The sequence below is a fragment of the Phyllobates terribilis genome, unplaced genomic scaffold (assembly GCF_046119375.1).
Source record: "Phyllobates terribilis strain yellow unplaced genomic scaffold, ASM4611937v1 Scaffold_4__5_contigs__length_816908805, whole genome shotgun sequence".
Taxonomy (NCBI): domain Eukaryota; kingdom Metazoa; phylum Chordata; class Amphibia; order Anura; family Dendrobatidae; genus Phyllobates; species Phyllobates terribilis.
This window is the reverse complement of record NW_027362764.1, coordinates 502340976-502360664: the sequence shown is the minus strand read 5'-3', so window position 1 is coordinate 502360664 and position 19689 is coordinate 502340976. Positions and strand designations below refer to the sequence as shown.

At 42.0% G+C, this 19689-nt stretch overlaps 1 protein-coding gene across 3 annotated transcripts; it reads right to left on the bottom strand.

Moving 5' to 3' along the window:
• Positions 1 to 5795: 5795 nt before the first annotated feature.
• Positions 5796 to 17469, bottom strand: RBM24 (RNA binding motif protein 24). 3 transcript variants are annotated; one of them, XR_012320121.1, is made up of 5 exons: positions 16972 to 17467; positions 15174 to 15297; positions 14866 to 14920; positions 7683 to 7767; positions 6909 to 7041 (listed from the first exon to the last, which is right to left on the bottom strand). XR_012320121.1 is itself a non-coding variant. In XM_073678808.1 (4 exons), the coding sequence occupies exons 1-4, from the start codon at positions 17137 to 17139 to the stop codon at positions 6693 to 6695; spliced, it is 696 nt and encodes a 231-aa protein (XP_073534909.1). In that variant the 5' UTR covers positions 17140 to 17469; the 3' UTR covers positions 5796 to 6692. The 3 variants fall into 3 exon arrangements, 1 of the variants encoding a protein (XP_073534909.1); XR_012320120.1 differs by lacking the exon at positions 7683 to 7767 and adding an exon at positions 14357 to 14467 and having other exon boundaries at positions 6910 to 7041; XM_073678808.1 differs by lacking the exon at positions 7683 to 7767 and having other exon boundaries at positions 5796 to 7041; positions 16972 to 17469.
• Between the last annotated feature and the right edge of the window lie 2220 nt (positions 17470 to 19689).

Below are 19689 nucleotides of genomic sequence, written 5' to 3'. Positions count from 1 at the left end.
GACACCAGACGACCAAGTCTTCAAAACCCGTCCGGCAAGTGCCCCCTTTCCCCTTCCCCCCCGACACGCCTCTCCCAGAGTGCACCGCGCCGTGACATCAGGGGCCGCATCACACCCAGAAGACGCCGCTCCACGTGTGCGGCCAGCAAGGAGCCTGCGGCAGGGTGAGGGCGGCTCAGCGGTCTGCAGGGAGGAGCCGGAGCCCTCCTCACTGCCTGCGCCCGCTCGGACACAGCCCCAAGGAGCTGTGGACAGCGCCTCTGGAGCCTGAAACCCGATGCACAGGCCGGAGCCTGCTCTTCCACACCGTGACAGACACCAGGTAAGCTGACAACTTTTTTCTCAGACAGGTTCCCTTTCAAGGACAGAAAAGAAAAAACAACTGAAGGGAGGGAGAGGTACCACCCTTTTATGTCAGCAGGTTTCCTGTCCTTGGTGAGGCAGATCCCTCTCTCAAGGTGTGCTGTCATGGGTGGGGTGAAAAGATAGATACATAGCTATCCGAGATATATATAAATTAGTGCCTTGAGTGTGTAGTTTATTGTATATGTATTAATCTAATAAGTAAATAATTAAAAAAAATTACATGGGGTCCTACCTATTTTTGGTAACCAGCCACGGTAAAGCAGACAGCTGCGTGCTTATATGATCAGGCTAGGAGCATCTCTGGTTACTGGGCCCTTCCCAGCCTAAAAATACGAGAATTTGCAAATTCTATTAGACCCAGTATAGAGAGTCACTATGCTTAAAAGGACCATCCAGGCCCAAGCTAAACGGAAGTCCAAATTCATCAAAACTGGAGTTTTGTATGTCAGTCTTGGTGAACAGTACTCTCTGCATCCAATTCATTAAGAGGCATCGTTCAGCTGACATGCACCACTGCAAGAAATGTACTAAAGTCAGGGATTAGAGTACATTTCTGTCATAATTTTCACCACTTTTGTGACATAAAATTATGATGAATTTATCTGAGCTAGCATAAACCATCAAAAGTCTTTACAAGACGCAACATTTCAGTTTTGCACCAGAATTCTGCTGAAAATTGTTTGCTGGACTGAAACCCTGTGAATTTTTGTATCACTATTGATTTAGTATCAAGTTATAATTGCAGCCCATGAGAATGCATTCAAGTCAATGCACTACTCTGTTCTGCAGTTCACTAGTCTAAAATCAGTAGTTATAAATTGTCTTCATGTAGCCAGAGCCTAAAAGAGGGTTGACTTGCCCTAGTTTACTAAATTGGGGCACAAGGACTTTAGAGGGGCGGTCTCCCCCTTTGGACCCTTCCGGAGGTAGAGCTGTTGCAAGGCTGTGACTAGTTCTGGCAAAATCAAGTTATTTTAAGGCTTTTATATAAGCACTACCTAAGGTACAGTGGCATGTAAAAGTTTGAGCACCCCTGGTCAAAATTAATGTTACTGTTAATAGTAATGCTGTGGCCTTCCAATTACAAACATTTTTTTTTTGTGCCGGGATCAATGACGTCAATGGACGTCTTCAAACAGAGGCTGGACAGACATCTGTCTGAGATGATTTAGTGAATCCTGCTTTGAGCAGGGGGTTGGACCAGATGACCCAGGAGGTCCCTTCCAACTCTACCATTCTATGATTCTATGATTCTATCCAAACGTTTTGCTGGTGTATTTACACAGGCTGGTTGTAGACTAATCTAAACGCTATTTACAGGTCGCAAGCATGTGATTGTGGTATGTAACATATAAGTCCCAAATACAGTGTTGCATATCTAAACATGGTGGTATAAATAATTTTTATTTTCACTGGTTACCCATTCATTAGAGTCCAATATAAAATCCTCTGTCACCCACAAAGCTCTCCACAGTTCTGCACCGCCTATATCTCCTCCCTCATCTCCATCACCCTACACGTGCCCTCCGTTCTACAACAGATCTAAGAGCAGAGACAAACTGCCATATTTCTTGTGCAAGGATCGCATCATAAACCTCGTATTGGCCGGCACCTCTCCTGACCCGAGCTTGACAGCTACATAGAAATCCATCATGCTCAGGAAACGTGCCGGCCAGTCCGTTCAGTGTGATGCGATCCACGAACGACTTATACGGCAGTGTGTCTCTGCCCTAAGACTAACATCCTCCATAATCCGAACATCCCACCTCCATCTCCAAGACTTCTCTCGGACTGCGCCAGTTCTCTGGAATGCACTATCCCAGACGATCAGACTGATACCGTTCTTTAAACAAGCCCATCTCCTCAACTCACTAACCTAACTCTCTCCTGTACCCTCATTCTAAATAGAATTCAGAATCTGCTCCCTTCGATTCATCTGTCTCCACACCCTCGATGCACTTAAACATATTGGCTGACCGAATCATGCAGCTTTATATGAAAACCCCTGTTGATCATAGTTGCTGAACCTGAAACAAGCACTTTTCACCTATTGTGTCCCCCCATTTCCTTGTAGATTGTAAGGTTGCGAGCAGGGATCTCATGCCTAATGTAACGGTCTTACCTTGTATTAAATTTATTGCTTGTAAAGGTCACAGGTTAATTGTAGTGCTACAGAAGATGTTGGTGCTATATAAAAGTATTTTCCTTTTATGCTTAGGTTAAAGATGCTATGAATCAGTGAAGTTTTACCCTAGAATCTCACGCCCAACGATGTGGCCTACAATACAGCGCATAATATACCGTTCTTGTATTACCCACTATATTAATGGTCCTACTGTAATTGCATGCAGGCAGCCTAAAGCTTACATTTGCACAAGCATGCCCATCCCATAATGTTCATTTAAGTACAGAAGAGTGTGGTGGAGGAAATGTACTGAAATCTCAGATGATATTTTGTAAAGCTGCAATGTCTATGACAAAAAAGCTTTTAAGAATTAAAAAAAAAAAAAAAAAAAATGGAAGCCCTGAAGCCAAAATACTGTGCTATCCATCGACAATCCTGGCTGCTCCACAGTTCATTCATTAAACATCAGTCGTTAAAAGGCTGCCCGCACAATGGAAAATGGCGCTACGTCAAATATAAGAACCAGAGAATGTTATGAAGCTACAATTGATCACTCTCCGAAAAGGCCGTCAGATATTCACATGTAGAATTACTGAGACCCTAACAAGCAGTACAGCAAGTACAAATATGAGGAGACAAAACCAGACAGCAGATTATAGGGTCAGCACCATCTCTGGCTGACAAAGTAGGAATAGAATGTTCTCAGTACAGTATATGGACACACGCCAAAATGAAATCGCATCTTGTAACCTCGGTGATAATGAAACATTAGCACATTACAGGAGCAGCACAGTGACCATGATAGATGCCACTTAAAGTATCTTCTCTCCAAGATTTTGTTTACTTTCAGTCTCCACAAATAGCAAGTCCTTCACAGGTAGCGCCATACTCACCCATCATTAAAATACCACATATACAGCCATAAATCATACACTAAAGGGGTTGTCTGTCCATAGGCTACAAGTCTGCGGTCACTTTATGGGACTGCAGACTAGTGAATCTTCACATCGCGCTGTGTGGTATTGGGAGCAGGCGGACACGTTACTACATGTATGTGATTTGCATACATGCAGTCATGTGTCAACTAAATGGGTGTGGCCTAGCTCAATGAATGAATTGAGTGAGGCCAGATAAGTCTAGTCCGAATGTGGCCGAAGTACGTAAATCTCATTCCTTCACTCCCAACACCGGAGAATTCTCACAGCACATGTGATAAGAATTCACAAGTCTGCAGTCAGAGTGACTGCAGAATTGTAGCCCAAGACCGGACCGTTTACGTAAACTAACATTAGGAGCGCACAATTTGCTATAGGCTTCATAGCAACCCTTACCTCCCAAAGTTTATTTATTCTTATGATAATAGTGTACAATACATTTAATTTCAGTGTAGCCAAAAAAAATAAAGATATCCATTTATAAAATTATCTCCATCTCCGATATGCTAAATTAGCATCAGACTAGTCGAGGCGGGCGTTTGTTGCCTCAGTAGTTGATCCACTAATCAGGTTGTCACACCCCCCATTGGGCACGATAACATGATTTGCAAGAGCTAGCATCAATGCGCATGTGTGGGGAGCACATTGTGACCTAATCTGATATCCATGGAAAAGCCGGAGACAATATTTTAAGCATGGCTGTTCTACCCTGTGCCCCACTCTGCCACCACCGAATCCCACACAGGCACCTTTATGAAGCCGGGGAATGTACACACAGCTTCATTGCGCACTGACATGAAGAGAGACAAAAAAAGTCACATGCATGGGCCCGATTTGTAAAGAGTCATTGGTGGTGCACAAGGGTGATAATATTAGTGGTACGACTAGTCAAGGGAGCGTTCCTTTCCTCAAGCTAGTCTGACACCATTTACCACATAGTAAAAGGAGTTGATAAACTATACCATACATTGCAATCAAATATATAGTACAATTGGCTTGATAGGAAGGAGGTTAACACAAGAATAAATAAAAGGTGACAGCTTGGAGGGCATGGGAGCGCAGTGAGGCTCCCATTAAAAGGGGTTTGAATAGAGCCTGTGCAGGGTCTATTTAGTAATATTAGAATCAGATAAATGCATCTCATTTACGTACTTAAACCACATATAAGCACCATTTTTAAAGCTACAGTCTACGGTTTTGCACACTACCATATTTGCAATCCATATAGATCACAATTACAGTACCAAATGAGTTTTCCCGGTCTATACTGTGCATCCAGCTTTACAGAGGCCACACATTGTACAGGTCGACAAGCTGTCCTACAAGTCATCATTCAGAATTACTGTGTGCATGAGCTTCATGGCTAGTGCTACATATACGACACAGTCCATAGGAAAATACACATGCAAGCAACTTTTGCACAGAATTTGTGTATCACCAGCCTATAGGCCAAAACTAGCCATTTGTAAATCTTGGCGCTTGTATGCATTAATATTAACATACCTAGATGTGTATCAAGAAATAAAATTACAATGCAATAAGATATTTTTATTGTATTTTTATACAAGTGAAATTAATAGGTCTTAACTGTTATAAAGTAACATAATGAATAAATAATATGCTTGAAGATTCTTGTCTACAATTACATAACACTGGCTAGTTTTCTGAATACTTAAAAAGAAATCCAGTGACATTTAGACAAATGTCCATAAAAATTATGCCGTCTTTTCTTCCCTTGTATGAAATTGTTCAAGTATAAAAACCCAATACAGTGTAAAATATTCATGTTTAAATTGAGAATAAAAATTGCCAAGTATTGCAGTTTAACAAGTCTTCATATAAAGCAGCATTTTTTTTCTTGTAGTAAAGAAAGGGAAATGAGAAAAAAAAAATATCCTACATACAAATGAAATGTATAATATACTGCTTAAAGAGGTCTTATTTAAAGAAAGGGAGGGAAAGAAAAAAGGTCTACAACTGTCATGTAAAATCCTAAAGTGTTAAAGTAGGGATCGTATTACACAGTGCACATTCAGAATTAAATAAATCCAAGTCAACATCTCAGTTGACTAGATTAATATTTACTACATCTTTAAATAATTTATACCATGAGATGAATACATAATGTCTAGGCCGCATCTAAAGTTCCCTTCTTTAGAGCACACCATAGTAAAACTTCCCAAAATAAATAAATAGTTTTCTTTCAATAAACATTACAGTTAAGGCACAGTACAAATAGGTGGAATTAACCCTTAAAGAACTGCGAAGAATAAAGTTGTACAAACTTACTGATAAATACTTTTTTTTTTTTACTTAAATACTTTCAGTGGTCCCTTACCATCCATAAGGGGCCCTGTATTTTCTTTGCATATATATTAAAAAAAAAAAAAAGAAAAAAAAAAAAAAAAAAAGTTCTTAAAGGGTTAACCTTTGCAAGTATCTTCCTGTTTTCATTCACAAGCTATGAAAAAGGTGTAATAAAATAGAAGACTGTGGTAGTAAGGGGGGGGGGGGGGCTGATCCCATTTCAGAATCAGAATAGCTGACACCAGCAGTTAAGAGTTTCCCAAAAGCGAAACAGGATGGGGAGAGGGATTAGAATGTGACAAGCTCATCAAATAAGCACAAGTGATGTGTTCTCTCCAGAACGGTCTGTGTTATTGATTGTCTGTACAGCTGTTGCACCCGTTAATTCCACATCACTAGCTCCATAGTTCCACTTATATAGAGGACAGTTGAGATAATAGCTTTGGTGCCTATCCATCATGCGACCAGTAGGCCATGTGTCTCTAGCACATTGATGCCAACCACATGCCTCTCACCAATGCAATAGGTGTGAATACATTATAGCTTGTGCTTTCAACATTTTACAGGCTACATATTGCTGTTTGATATTTCCCTGGTTTAAACGCATTGTAAAAGAGGGGGAAAAAAAAAATAAAAAAGTTATTTCAAATTAGTAAAAGGCAGTTTCTATCCATCATGTAAAAATAAATTCTGTAGTTTATGGATTGTAACTGATCAATAGAGGGAAAAAAACAAACAAAACTAAACCAAGAGGAGTTTCTGAATATGCCTGAAACACACCTTGCTTCTCCTAATGCAACTTGGATGCTTACTACAAAGAAGTCGGAATCTTTCTGTCCAAAAGCAGTTTGTTTCTCCTTAAAGCCATTTAGTCTAATTTAATATGGTCTTATCTATAGAAACTGGAAGGCAGAAAACAAGAAAAATAGATATGATGGAGATCTTCAAAAGTCTTAGTGCTACTGCAAGCGGTCAGCCTGCAGCTGTTGTGGCTGGTACTGCCCGAAAGCGGCGGCAGCGGCTGCTGCAGCAGTTCCTGGGGCTGCAGCAGTGAGTGGCTGCTGGACTGCATAGCCGTAACCTGCAGTGGTGACGTATCCTGTTCCAGCTGGTGAAGCTGCGTATGGGTATTCATAGGCAGCAGCAGCGGCGGCGGCAGCAGCAGCAGAGTACTGAGCGTAGGCTGCTCCAGTGTAGTCGATATATGGACTTGTAGAGGCAGCAGCAGTAGCAGCTGTTGGTTGGACATGTGGGATTACAACTCCTGGTTGCACAAAGGCGTGAGGGTAGACATAATGTGCAGGAATCCTATTACAGTAAAACAAAAAAACAAAGTTAATTTTGAGTAAAGAAAGAACAATGAAGACCGAAAGCTTGTAATTTTACCTATGTGTCCATCAGTCATCACATATCAAAACTTAGTGGTTATTATGTGCATAGGGTTGCCACAATACAAATTGCATATTATAAGACTAGCAAAAACTATATACAGGAAGTGGGAACATGGTTTGAAAATATTTAGTTTTTCACTACTTAAACCTGATATTTCAATAGTGTTAAAAAGGGATTGAGGAAAAGCCCAAAATGGTTATTTGCACATCATAAAGATTTGCTTTTTATGATGCTTTGCATATATAAACTAACTTAAATATCTATTTTAACATCAATATATTATCGTGGCAACCCTACAAGTACTCTGCAGACTCAGCACACATTAATCTCCGCAACCTTAGTCACCCTTTAAAATATTTTTTATAAACATATGCAGGCGACAAAAGAACTGAAGTGGTGGAATACACAGCAGAGTCACACATTCAAGACAGTGCAGAAAACTTGTCCAATGCGCAGTGTTGAAGCTTTACAGATGCTATGTCACACTCCATAGCATGAGATCTCAAATGTGTGCATCACACTGTTACAAGGATGTAAAGGCAAATTGGTGTAAATACCCGTCAACTATACTTCCAGTTTCGAGTCAGCTGGTTTACTTCTCAGCCAGACAAATAAGAAAAAGTAATTGTGACTTAAAGAAACCTAGGGTTAGACAAAAACACCCATGTAGTTCAATGCATCGATGACTGGTAATATCTTCCTTTCTGACAATTTAAACAAAATACATGGAGCTCAAAATTCACACCATTCTATGCCAATTGAGGTTGTTTTTTACTCCAAGCAGGTGCCCACTAGTTTCCTGTTGCTAAAACTTGATCTTAGGGAAGGCAAAAGAAATAGAAAAATTGATTCATATAGCCATTTTCTATGTCAGAGTAATTCTCTATCTGAAATAAGATCTGTCACTCAAGAGCAGGGCAGGGCAAGGCCACCAGGGACCGCCTCTTGGACTAGTCACCCAAATTGCATGTACTCTGGGGGGCTTTTAAACATATGCCACAGCATCTCAAAGATTGACAGATAGGCGTAATCTTGCAACTTTTGCTCTGGCCACTGTGGCTTTTAGACCAACTTCCTGTTTCAGGAACCACCACATGTACATACCACCCACAATGAACAGACTGACCACATCTTTTGTATTGAAACAGCCTGTACAGAGGTCATTATTAGTGATGAGCATGCTTGGGTACACGCCGAGTATTTTGGCGTGCTCGGCATTTCTTTTACTGTCGCAGCAGCTGCAAGTGTCACATGCATGGATTGCCTGACAAACAGCCAATTCCTGCATGTGTCACAAGTGTATGACAGATGTCGCCGCACCTGCGTGTGTCACACTTTCATCGATGACAAGCACGCCGCAAATACTCGGCGAGTGCCCGAGTGTGCTCACCGAGGGGTTAACAATTCATACTCGCTCAACACTAGTTATTATGAAAGAAGACAGCAGGGTCAACGGGGACATCACCTACTATGAATGGTGGATACTGCGTAGAGAGGTGTTGGGCTCTGTTCACATGTTCAATTTGTCATGCTTTTGACAAAAAAAAAAAACAACCCCACAGATCCGGTACAAAAGGAGCAAAACAGATGCAAGATGGAAAGTAAAGTTTCAGTCTTTTTGAACATATCCAGCTTTAATAAAAAAAAAAAAAAAAAAAAAAAAAAAAACACTGATCAGCTTAAAAACTGACACTTTGGTTACCATTATTGTTCAGTTTGTAACAGATTAAGACACCACTAGAGCGCTAAGCATGGCAGGGATGAAAAAAGGATCCATCAAAGGAAGCTCAATTTTTAATCCAGTTATTAGTTTTTTTTACTGAACATAAAAGTTGTTCAAACTACAAAAGGAAATAGGGACAGAAATAAGTACTGGACATGTGAACATAGCCTTACCTGTCATTGGCTACCATGGAAATTGCAAGACTACCAATTTTGTTTTTAAACGACGACGAACAAAACACGCCATCCACACAGTCCTCCTTCACGTTCCTGCGTAGTACAGTTCTGTGTATATGCTGGGAAAAGCCAAAGAGCGCCAGAGAATGCGCATTACAGTACTTTGCCCTTGTCAGGGCAAAAAGAAGTACGCCTGCGCAGGAGCGAGAAGGAGGACACTGTGGGTGACAGAAGGCATCATCCACATGAAGTAGAGAAGGAGGACAGCATCAGAAGAAGAGAGGAGATGACAGATAAAAAAAAAAAACAGCAACGCTCATCGGACTGGACCACCCTGTAGGACAGTATAATACTGTAAAATGACTTACAGGATGAAATGGAGTCATCTATACAGCATTTTAGAATGCTGTCACATGGAGCTGAAAGGTGTTGACCGTAGGATATGGGAAAAACCTGGCGACAGGTTCCCTTTAAACAAACAAAAAAAAACCATATTTGGTATCACCACTTTTGTAAAAGACTGATCTAATAAAAATTCATGTCCGTGCAGATTGGGCAGCATGCAACAGCTGTCAAAATCCTGTTAAGGCCTGGTATAATGAAGAATTTTTTTTTTTTTCTTAAATAGGTAGTATTGAATATTAGCAGGTAAAAAACAAAAAGCCTGCCTACAAATAAAAAAACAAAACACATTACTGTACACAATTTTGAAAACATGACCTTTACAGTATGAAGCCATATCTGCCTTTAAACATTTGCAAAAAATAAGAAGGACCACAACTCTGGAACCATAAGGTGGATTTAAACAAAAAAAAAAATATACAAAACAAAAGAAAACTGGCCATTTTTGTCCTGGGGACAGGACCTCCAAGTAATATTTAGTAACTTATCAAATAAGACGACAGTTGTAAATATTTCTAGGTGCTGGAAACACAGGATATTAAATTGGATGGCCAATTAGTTTGGTTTATGAGCAGCTTATAGTCAATACCTGATATTGATCAGAAGTGTGTGGAAATGAGAATGCAGTAATTGGCAGTAGTGGATTGTGCAGTTATTCGGGATCAGAAGGTGCTCTAATACTTGTAGTGTCATTTGCCATCAGCATTGCAAAAAGCTAAACTGTCAAGCACTTTCTACCAAAATGAAATGCAATTGTTCAGGTTGCTGTGCCTGCATTGCTCTAAAGCAGGGATGTCAGATGCAATCACACAGAAGGCCAAAATGAAAAACTTGGACAAAGTCACGGGCCAACTAGCATACAGGATAATGGGCCCCACACAGTCCTCCATACTGAATAATGGGCCCCACACAGTCCTCCATACTGAATAATGGGCCCCACACAGTCCTCCATACTGAATAATGGGCCCCACACAGGGGTGGCTGTTTGGCCAACATGCCAGAGTTTAACATGTACAGTGCCTACAAGTAGTATTCAACCCCCTGCAGATTTAGCTGGTTGACACATGCGGAATTAACTTGGCATTGTGACATTTGTACTGTAGATCAGCCTGGAAGTGGGAAATGCACTGCAGCAAATTTTGTTTGTTTGTTTTTTTTTGTTTTTTTTAAAAACGTTAAAAAGTTAATTCAGAGTGTCATTTATTATTCAACCCCTCAAACCACAAGAATTCTGTTTGGTCCCCCAAAAGTATTAAGAAGTAGTTCAGGCAAAGAATAATGAGCTTCACATGTGTGGTTTAAAGATCTCTTTTGCCAGCCTTTTCTGACTATTTAAGACCCTCCCCAAACTTGTGAACAGCACTCAGACATGGTCAACATGGGAAAGACAAAAGGAGCATTCCAAGGCCATCAGAGACAAGATCGTGGAAGGTCACAAGGCTGGCAAGGGGTACAAAACCCTTTCCAAGGAGTTGGGCCTACCTGTCTCCACTGTTGGGAGCATCATCCGTAAGTGGAAGGCTTATGGAACTACTGTTAGCTTTCCACGGCCTGGACAGCCTTTGAAAGTGTCCTCCCGTGCCGAGGCCAGGCTTGTCCGAAGAGTCAAGGCTAACCCAAGGACAACAAGGAAGGAGCTCCGGGAAGATCTCATGGCAGTGGGGACATTGGTTTCAGTCAATACCATAAGTAACGTACTCCACCGCAATGGTCTCCGTTCCAGACGAGCCCGTAAGGTACCTTTACTTTCAAAGCGTCATGTCAAGGCTCGTCTACAGTTTGCTCATGATCACTTGGAGGACTCTTGAGACAGACTGGTTCAAGGTTCTATGGTCTGATGAGACCAAGATCGAGATCTTTGGTGCCAACCACACACGTGACGTTTGGAGACTGGATGGCACTGCATACGACCCCAAGAATACCATCCCTACAGTCAAGCATGGTGGTGGCAGCATCATGCTGTGGGGCTGTTTCTCTGCCAAGGGGCCTGGCCATCTGGTCCGCATCCATGGGAAGATGGATAGCACGGCCTACCTGGAGATTTTGGCCAAGAACCTCCGCTCCTCCATCAAGGATCTTAAGATGGGTCGTAATTTCATCTTCCAACAAGACAACGACCCAAAGCACACAGCCAAGAAAACCAAGGCCTGGTTCAATAGGGAAAAAGTCAAGGTGTTGGAGTGGCCTAGTCAGTCTCCTGACCTTAACCCAATTGAAAACTTGTGGAAGGAGCTCAAGAATAAAGTCCACATGAGACACCCAAAGAACCTAGATAACTTGGAGAAGATCTGCATGGAGGAGTGGGCCAAGATAACTCCACAGACCTGTGCCGGCCTGATCAGGTCTTATAAAAGACGATTATTAGCTGTAATTGCAAACAAGGGTTATTCCACAAAATATTAAACATAGGGGTTGTATAATAATTGACCCACACTTTTATGTTTAAAATTTAATAAAATTCAACTGAGCAACATAACTTTTTGGTTTGTAAGATTTATGCTTCTGTTTATAAAACCTACTCAGTTTGAAGGCTCTAACTTATTTGCATCTTATCAAACCAGCTAAATCTGCAGGGGGTTGAATACTACTTGTAGGCACTGTATGCTCTAAAGTATATGTGAACAGTCAATATATGAATATTGGGTTGCATTACAGCTATATAGTCTACACTTGCAAATATAAGGCTCTCCTCGCACATTTTGATAATAGTTTATTTAGCAGCAATGCAATTCAAAACTCATATTCAATGTTCACAACAGAGTAGCTGTATTTGCTATAAGCATGTGATTTTAAATTAAGCATTTTCTATGCATGTCTTTATTATAGTCAACAATACGTTTTCTACAAAATAAAACCCATTAATACCTCCAATGCTAGATGCCCGTTACCATGCTCATGATCTGCGTCAATATTACAATTTGTCTGGGATTTCCTGCTTGTAAATATTAACTTAACGAGGCAGCTCTGAGAACTGCGCACAGATACTGCAAGTTAAGCTGGCAAACAATGCTAGTGTTGCCATGCCCCATACAGTAATGTACCTGAGACTTAGAATTGTTCCAAGTTTAACTCTCTCATCCCATAAGCATTATTCACAGTAAAGAAAGGCCAATGACAGCATTATCTATACACTGTGCACTTTAGGATGTCCTAATTCTTCATGAAACTCCTGTTTCACTCTTCCTGATTGACAGCAGAAGCCGCTGTCGGGCTATTTTTGAACCGACACATGAGATGGGGCTAGCAGTGTAAATGTCTTTATATGGCCAAAGTGAACATTGACCCATCGTGAAGGTCAGGCATGTAATCTAGATAAAAAGTAAGGAGGGTGGCAACGGTGTGTGAACCAAAAGGATCTGTCTAAACCGAAAACCTGTATTAAAGAACAAAACGGGCTGCTATAACATATAGATGTTTTGTCAGGTAATAAAGTACATGAAATGCATCTGTTATTTTCCCTAGGTGGAGGTTAACCGCTCTCTAAAACAGATTAAAGAGCAGAGCTCAAAAAACAAAAACAAACCCCCCCCCCCCCAAACAATGGTACAAGTAGTATTTGTGTAACAATCTTTATAGTTTTGAGAGATAGTCAAACATTACATTTTCTGAAAAATGCTCCGGGAAGTAAGGCACCAAGTGTGTGTCTCTTTAATTCAACACAAAATAGGTTCAGGAGGAATATAGTGTGAAACTGTAGCATATCAAACATTGGGTTAAAGTTGCAGTCCTATAAAGCGACACTTAAGTTTGTTAAATTATTACATAATTTGATAGAACGTTTAATCCTTTTGGCACAATAACCAACCAAGTTCCAAACCCAAAACTAGGACTGCAAATTTAAAGAGTATCAAACCAATAGAAAAGAGAAAAAAAAAATGTCTACGCTAATAAAAGTGCCATGTAAACTGGGTATGGCATCCCAATTATAGACATCAGTTTGTTGCTCAAATGTAAAAAAGTGCTACTGTAATTGTAAATGTAGATTAAGGCTGTGTGCCCACGTAGCGTTTTACAAGCGTTTTTGATGCGGAATTTCCGCAGCGGAAACGCTTGTAAAATGCTTGGTAACCCGCACCCCATGATCCCCAATGGGTTTCCGCAACTTCTATGCACATGCTGCGGATTTTTCCGCAGCGTTTATGCCGCGTTCAAAAATCCGCAGCATGTCATTTAATTTTGCGTTTCCGCAAGCGGAATTGCCTTTGTCCAATGCATAAAAAACGCAAGGCAATTCCGCATGTGGAAAACGCGTGATAAACGCGCGAAAAATGCGCGATAAACGCGTGCGGAATTCCGCATGCGTTTTTCCGGGAGAGGACTTGCATTTATGCAGCAGAAATTTTCTGCTTCATAAATGCAACGTGGGCACATAGCCTTATAGAATGATTTGGATCCATTGTAAGACCTTACAGCCATGGCAAAAAAAAAAAAAAAAAAAGCTATAAATATATATGTATAGAAAGAAATGACATTAGAAAGCTCAAAGGAACACATTGTTAATCAGAGAACAAAACGAAAACGGAAAACGCGTGGAACATGCAAGCTGAAAAGTTCAAAGTAAACGTCACAGCAAAATAAAAAAAAAAAAATAAAAATATATCAAATCACCACAATATATGGTTAAAAAGGAGCAACAAGCTGTAACTTTGAAGAAAGAGCCAAGATAGGCCCTTTGCTCCCCTGTAGCAAAGTCAACACTCCTCAACAAAATAAACACAAGTCAAGGCTCCCTCCCAACCCCAAACAACGCAATGTTCACTAGGATTTATAAAAAAAAAAAAAAAATAACAGTAAAAATAAAAAGAACACACAGTTTAGCTGTGAAAACCACTTCATGGCTGTAATGGAAAAGGCACACAAATCTAGGAGCTAATATACACTAAAAAAATAATAAATTAAAACCAACCAACATACATGCATCTTTAATCACCATTTAGCTTGTTTTCTGAGTCTACTGGTAACATAGATTAATTCCAAATAGAACTATTCCATCTCTTATCACCAAATCCTTGCCATCAGTTATCTTAACTGTAAACGACCCCTGTCAGATTAGAAAGAGATAGATCACATTGAGCAACACTGGAAATGATCGCTGTACACAAGGCTCCGACAGCTGTGCCTCCTTTGGAAAAGTGAAAAACAATCTACCTTGAAATATATTGGGCCTTGGAAATTGGAATTTTTTTTTGTTATGAATTGGAGAAAAGTGGAAATATTACAGCTGATAAACATTAACAGTTACAGAACAGCTCTCATCTTGGTGTAACCTGCCAATAATCACCAATGGGGGAGAGCTGAAGGATATGATAGGAGTTGGGCATCAGACTGAACTATGGCACCATGAGAGCTGGCTGCATATACAGATAGATGACAAGCGACTTACTCAAGCTCTACAGTTTTTCCATTGTGGTCGCATTTCATTAGACATGCTAGACTTACCCAAAAGGCCTTTGTATAAGTGCAGGGTGAATCTGCTGGACCCCAAATGCAAAACCTAAGGATAGAAAAAAAAAAAAAAAAAAAAATTTATATAATATATATATATATATATATATATATATATATATATATATATATATATATATATATATATATATATATATATATATATATATATATATATATATATATATATATATATATATATATATATATATATATATATATATATATATATATATATATTTTACAATCTACATCTAGCAATTTATTGCATCCATATTGTAAATTCCAGACTAAAATCAAACCTGGCTGCATTATCCGGGGCTTGGCTCCCAGGTATGCGAGATTCACATTGGCTTTTCTCCCATCAATAATAGGATTGGGGTCTTTACAGGCTCTTTCTGCTGCAGCTCTGTCAGCCATTGTAACCTGGAACATAAAGACATCAGGAATATATTAATACATATACAAATACCAGACATGGCCCTGCTGAGACTGCCCCAAAAATGGTATACAGCACATGGATAGCCTTCCTATATACTCAGAACTAAGAAAGCGATAATCTGGTTATGTACAACTTCCGCCCCATAATTCACCCCCCCCCCCATGTAATAACATCATACCATCCACACCACTGCCACATACAACTAATACTAGTAACAGAAATTATATATATATATATATATATATATATATATATATATATATATATATATATATATATATATATATATATATATATATATATATATATATATATATATATATATATATATATATATATATATATAGGCCAAATTTCTGCCCATAGGCATTTAGCCTCACAAATCTCATCTATTGACACTTCTGAATGCACAATATTTAACCAGTAACAGTTAGTTTTTCCATAAAATCAATAGAACAGGTAAACAAGTTTTGTAATTAGGGATGAGCAGACCTGTGGAAGTTCAGGTTCTGGTACCCATTCGAACTGTAGTCCAAAGTTTGGGTACCAGAACTTGAACCCCACAGAAATCAATGGATACCCGAACTTTGGAGCTGGACAATATCTCTCTCTCTTCTCCCAGACTTCACCTAGACCTCCGAACACTGAAACAGACCTCTGGGAGAAGTGCATGTTTGGAGTTCAGCACTGGACACTAGGCATCTGGTACGAACCACAAACTTTAAAAGTTCAGGTTCGCTCATCTCTATTTGTAATATATCTTATTGGAGAAATCCGCTGCTCTCTCCTCCAGGACTGATCATTTATTCCCAAAATCCATCTTCAGAGAATACAGGTTTTCCCATTTCTGAGATAACAGTTGGGGCTTGTGACATTCTAGGGAACTTGCGCAGAATGCCTGTGCCTCCAGCTCCTCCCCCCATAGAATATGACAAGCACCAATTGTCATCTCTCAGGAAGGGGAAAAGCTGTCTACATGGAATACAGATCTTATTCATGACGACTTGAGTAAAAGATCAACCAAGGATGAAAAAAAAAAAGAGAAAGCTGATTTTGAGGCTAATATATTACAAACTTGTTTCATATATACTATTGATTTATGAAATGATGAAAATGAAGGATATACTTCAGTAACCGAAGAGAAAGGCATCTACCAAGCACGATGGTAGCCCCTCATGGACGTCCGACACACAGAACCGGCCATGTAAGTGCAACCGGTCAGGTCCAAACCACTTGTTGAACCTCAGCCAAAAGGTGAAAGCAAAACCAACAGAAATCACTAATGTCCACGGCCAGCCTCAGGGGACATTGCATGAAATCTAACATAATAACAGGGCTCATCTCCTTATAAAAGTATGAGTCTCTGCTATGAATAGACAAGCAGCAGCGCCGTGATGGATAGCAGCCAGGCCCCATTCTGGAGGTGACCACAGATGCCTCCTGACTGCAGCACAGTGTCAGCAGGTACAGGGCACAGACAGTGGTGTTGCCTGGTGCCAGCAGTGTGTACAGACAGCACCTAGGGGCAGGGCTGTGCACGGGTGACCGGCTGGCCCTGCTCTGACCACCTGCTGTGCCCACTCTCCTGCACACTAGTCACATGACCCAGGGCAGCTCTGCCCTCAGGCCTCTGCCAGCCGCACGCACCCGGTACTTACAAAGCCATAGCCTCTGGACTTGCCGGTCTGCCGGTCCGTGATCACCACCGCCTCCTCGATGTCTCCGAACACCTCGAAGTACTTCCTGAGGCTGGAGTCCGTGGTGTGGTAGGGCAGCCCCCCGACGAAGATCTTGGTGTAGGTGGTATCTTTCTGGGTAGTGTGCATCTTGCGGGATGCCGCCTTCCTGTCCGCACACACCTGCCTCTCAGGAGACGCTGACACTCATGCACGGCAGACAGGTGACCGGTAAATCCCGCGGCCCCTACTGTGCCAGGTCCCTGGTGGCCGGCGGCGGTGTGTGCTGCTGTGAGGTAGGTGCACGGCGCTGCCCGGAGGGTGTCCCGCACGCCTTAGCCGCTGGTCGCCTCTGTCACTGGCTCTCCGCAGCTGCCGGCCCCACTCTCACACACGGACTAGCCCGCTCCCTGTTTGCTTTGCATTATGAGCAACCGGCCGGGCTCCAAGCTCCTCCCCTGTGGTGGGCGGTGACAGCCTGCCCTGCCGCTGCCTATTGGTCGCCTGTGCACCTGCTGCTTGTGTCCCGGGCGGCAGCTGCCCACAACAGCTGGATGTGTGCGCCCTGCACCCGCTCTTTGTCTCCGGGGAGTGAGCGCGTGTGCGACCCCAGCAGCGCCGCTCACCCCGGCCGGGGCCCACTGGACGCTGGCTGCAAACCCGCTCCTTTCTAATGCTAACATACTTGTGCAGTGGCGCAGGTCGGAGTGGCATGGTACCGGGCCCGCTGTGCCCCGATAGAAAAAGTAACTGAGTGTGCAAAAGCGAAACTTCAAGTCTTCACTGACAACATGAACCGCCGCTAGGGGGCGCCTCTCACCCCCAGGCACGGTTACTACTCAGTACACACACGAGTCAACCTGTCACACCTGCATCACTGAGCAGTCACATGCGCTAGTAGTGGCCCCCGGGGTTCATGCAGGGTTCTGTGGTGACCCGAGGAGAGCAGTGTATGGGCCCCTCTGCAGGCAACATAATGCACAATGCCACCTGCTTTGGAGGTGGAAATATCCCCCCTTAACCCCCAGGCTCTTGTGCCACTGCACAGGTTGCCCCAAAGGTATGTCCGCCCCTGGGGGCGACTATAACCATATATAATATGTATAAATGGTATATATATATATATATATATATATATATATATATATATATATATATATATGTTTCTGCATGTTATGGCTGTCACAGTGAGCTGTGCTGTCTATGTACAGGTGCACACTAGTGTCTTCCACACAGAAAGTAGCCTGTGCTATTCTTGCTATTCTCTTGTTATAAGGATAAGTGCTTGTAGCCAGCAGCTCCTGCCTCCTACCTGGTGAAGAACAGGAGGAGCCTTTAGGATCCCCACCTCACTTTAAAGAGGACCTGTCTCTAGGTAAAAAAATGTTCTTATTTTATGCCCGCTGCTCTCTTGAGTAATCCGTTTTTTTTCTCCAAAATCCGCATCAGGGTCACACGTACCAGCGCTTGGGAATCAGCGTACCGTTAGCACTGTTCCCAAGCGCCGGGTGCTGAACGCTGCTCTCATCATGCTTCCTGCTGGCGCTTCGATCAGCACCAGCAGGGACAATGATGAGGGTAGTAGTGTCTGCTCCTGCAGTGTCCACCTGTAAAAATAAGAATAAAAGAAAAAATCCATATACTCACCTAAGTGTCCCCCGCTGTAATCCATGCGACCGATCAGCAGAGGAGCCGGGGAGAATGAAGCACTGCAGCGAGCGGGCCCCCGGAGCTGCGATCAGTGAGTGACAGGACACCGCTCCTGAGCTCAGCTCCGGTTCCCGCTCGCTGGAGCTGCTCATTCTCCTCTGCTCCTCTGCTGATTGGTCGCATGGAATACAGCGGGGGACACTTAGGACAGGTAAGTATATGGATTTTTTATTTTATTCTTATTTTTACAGGTGAACACTGCGGGAGCAGAATACAATTACTCTCATCATTGTCCCTGTTGGTGCTGCTCACACCCGGCGCTGTTCAGCACCCGGCGCTTGGGAACAGGGCTAACTGTCCCGCTGATTCCCAAGCGACGGTACATGTTACACTGATGACACACGGATGTCATCCATATGTGTTCAGCGTGAGACACTTTTGCAGACTGCATCCGCAAAAAAACAGACATGACAGCTTGTGGAGCACATAGACACACGGTCCGTGGAAACACACTGACATGTGCGCAGACCCACAGATTTGAATGGATCTACGTGTGTCAGTGTCTCCAGTATGTGTGGAAACTGTCACCACACGTACCGGAAACACGAACGAGTGAAAGAGCCCTAAGGCTGTGTGCCCACGATTAGCTTTTGGTGAGTTTTTGACGCGTATTTTAGCTGCATCAAAAACACAGCGTCTTAGGACATGTTCAGATGTTCAGTATTTGGTCAGTATTTTACCTCAGTATTTATAAGTAGTGTTGAGCGATACCTTCCGATATCGGGAAATATCGGATCGGATTGGATCGGACCGATACCAAAAAAGTATCGGATATCGCCGATTCCGATACCGGAAACCAATGCAAGTCAATGGGACATAAATATCGGAATTAAAATAAACCCTTTCTTTCCTTGTAGGTTAATTCTACATGAAGGAAAACAACTAAGAATAATGTAGAATGTATTGGGGGAGGTGGGGGAGACAATAAAGGCATAGAGGTTTAGCCCAGTCAAATGGAATAGCAGGAATTACTATTTTTTTAAGATGTTC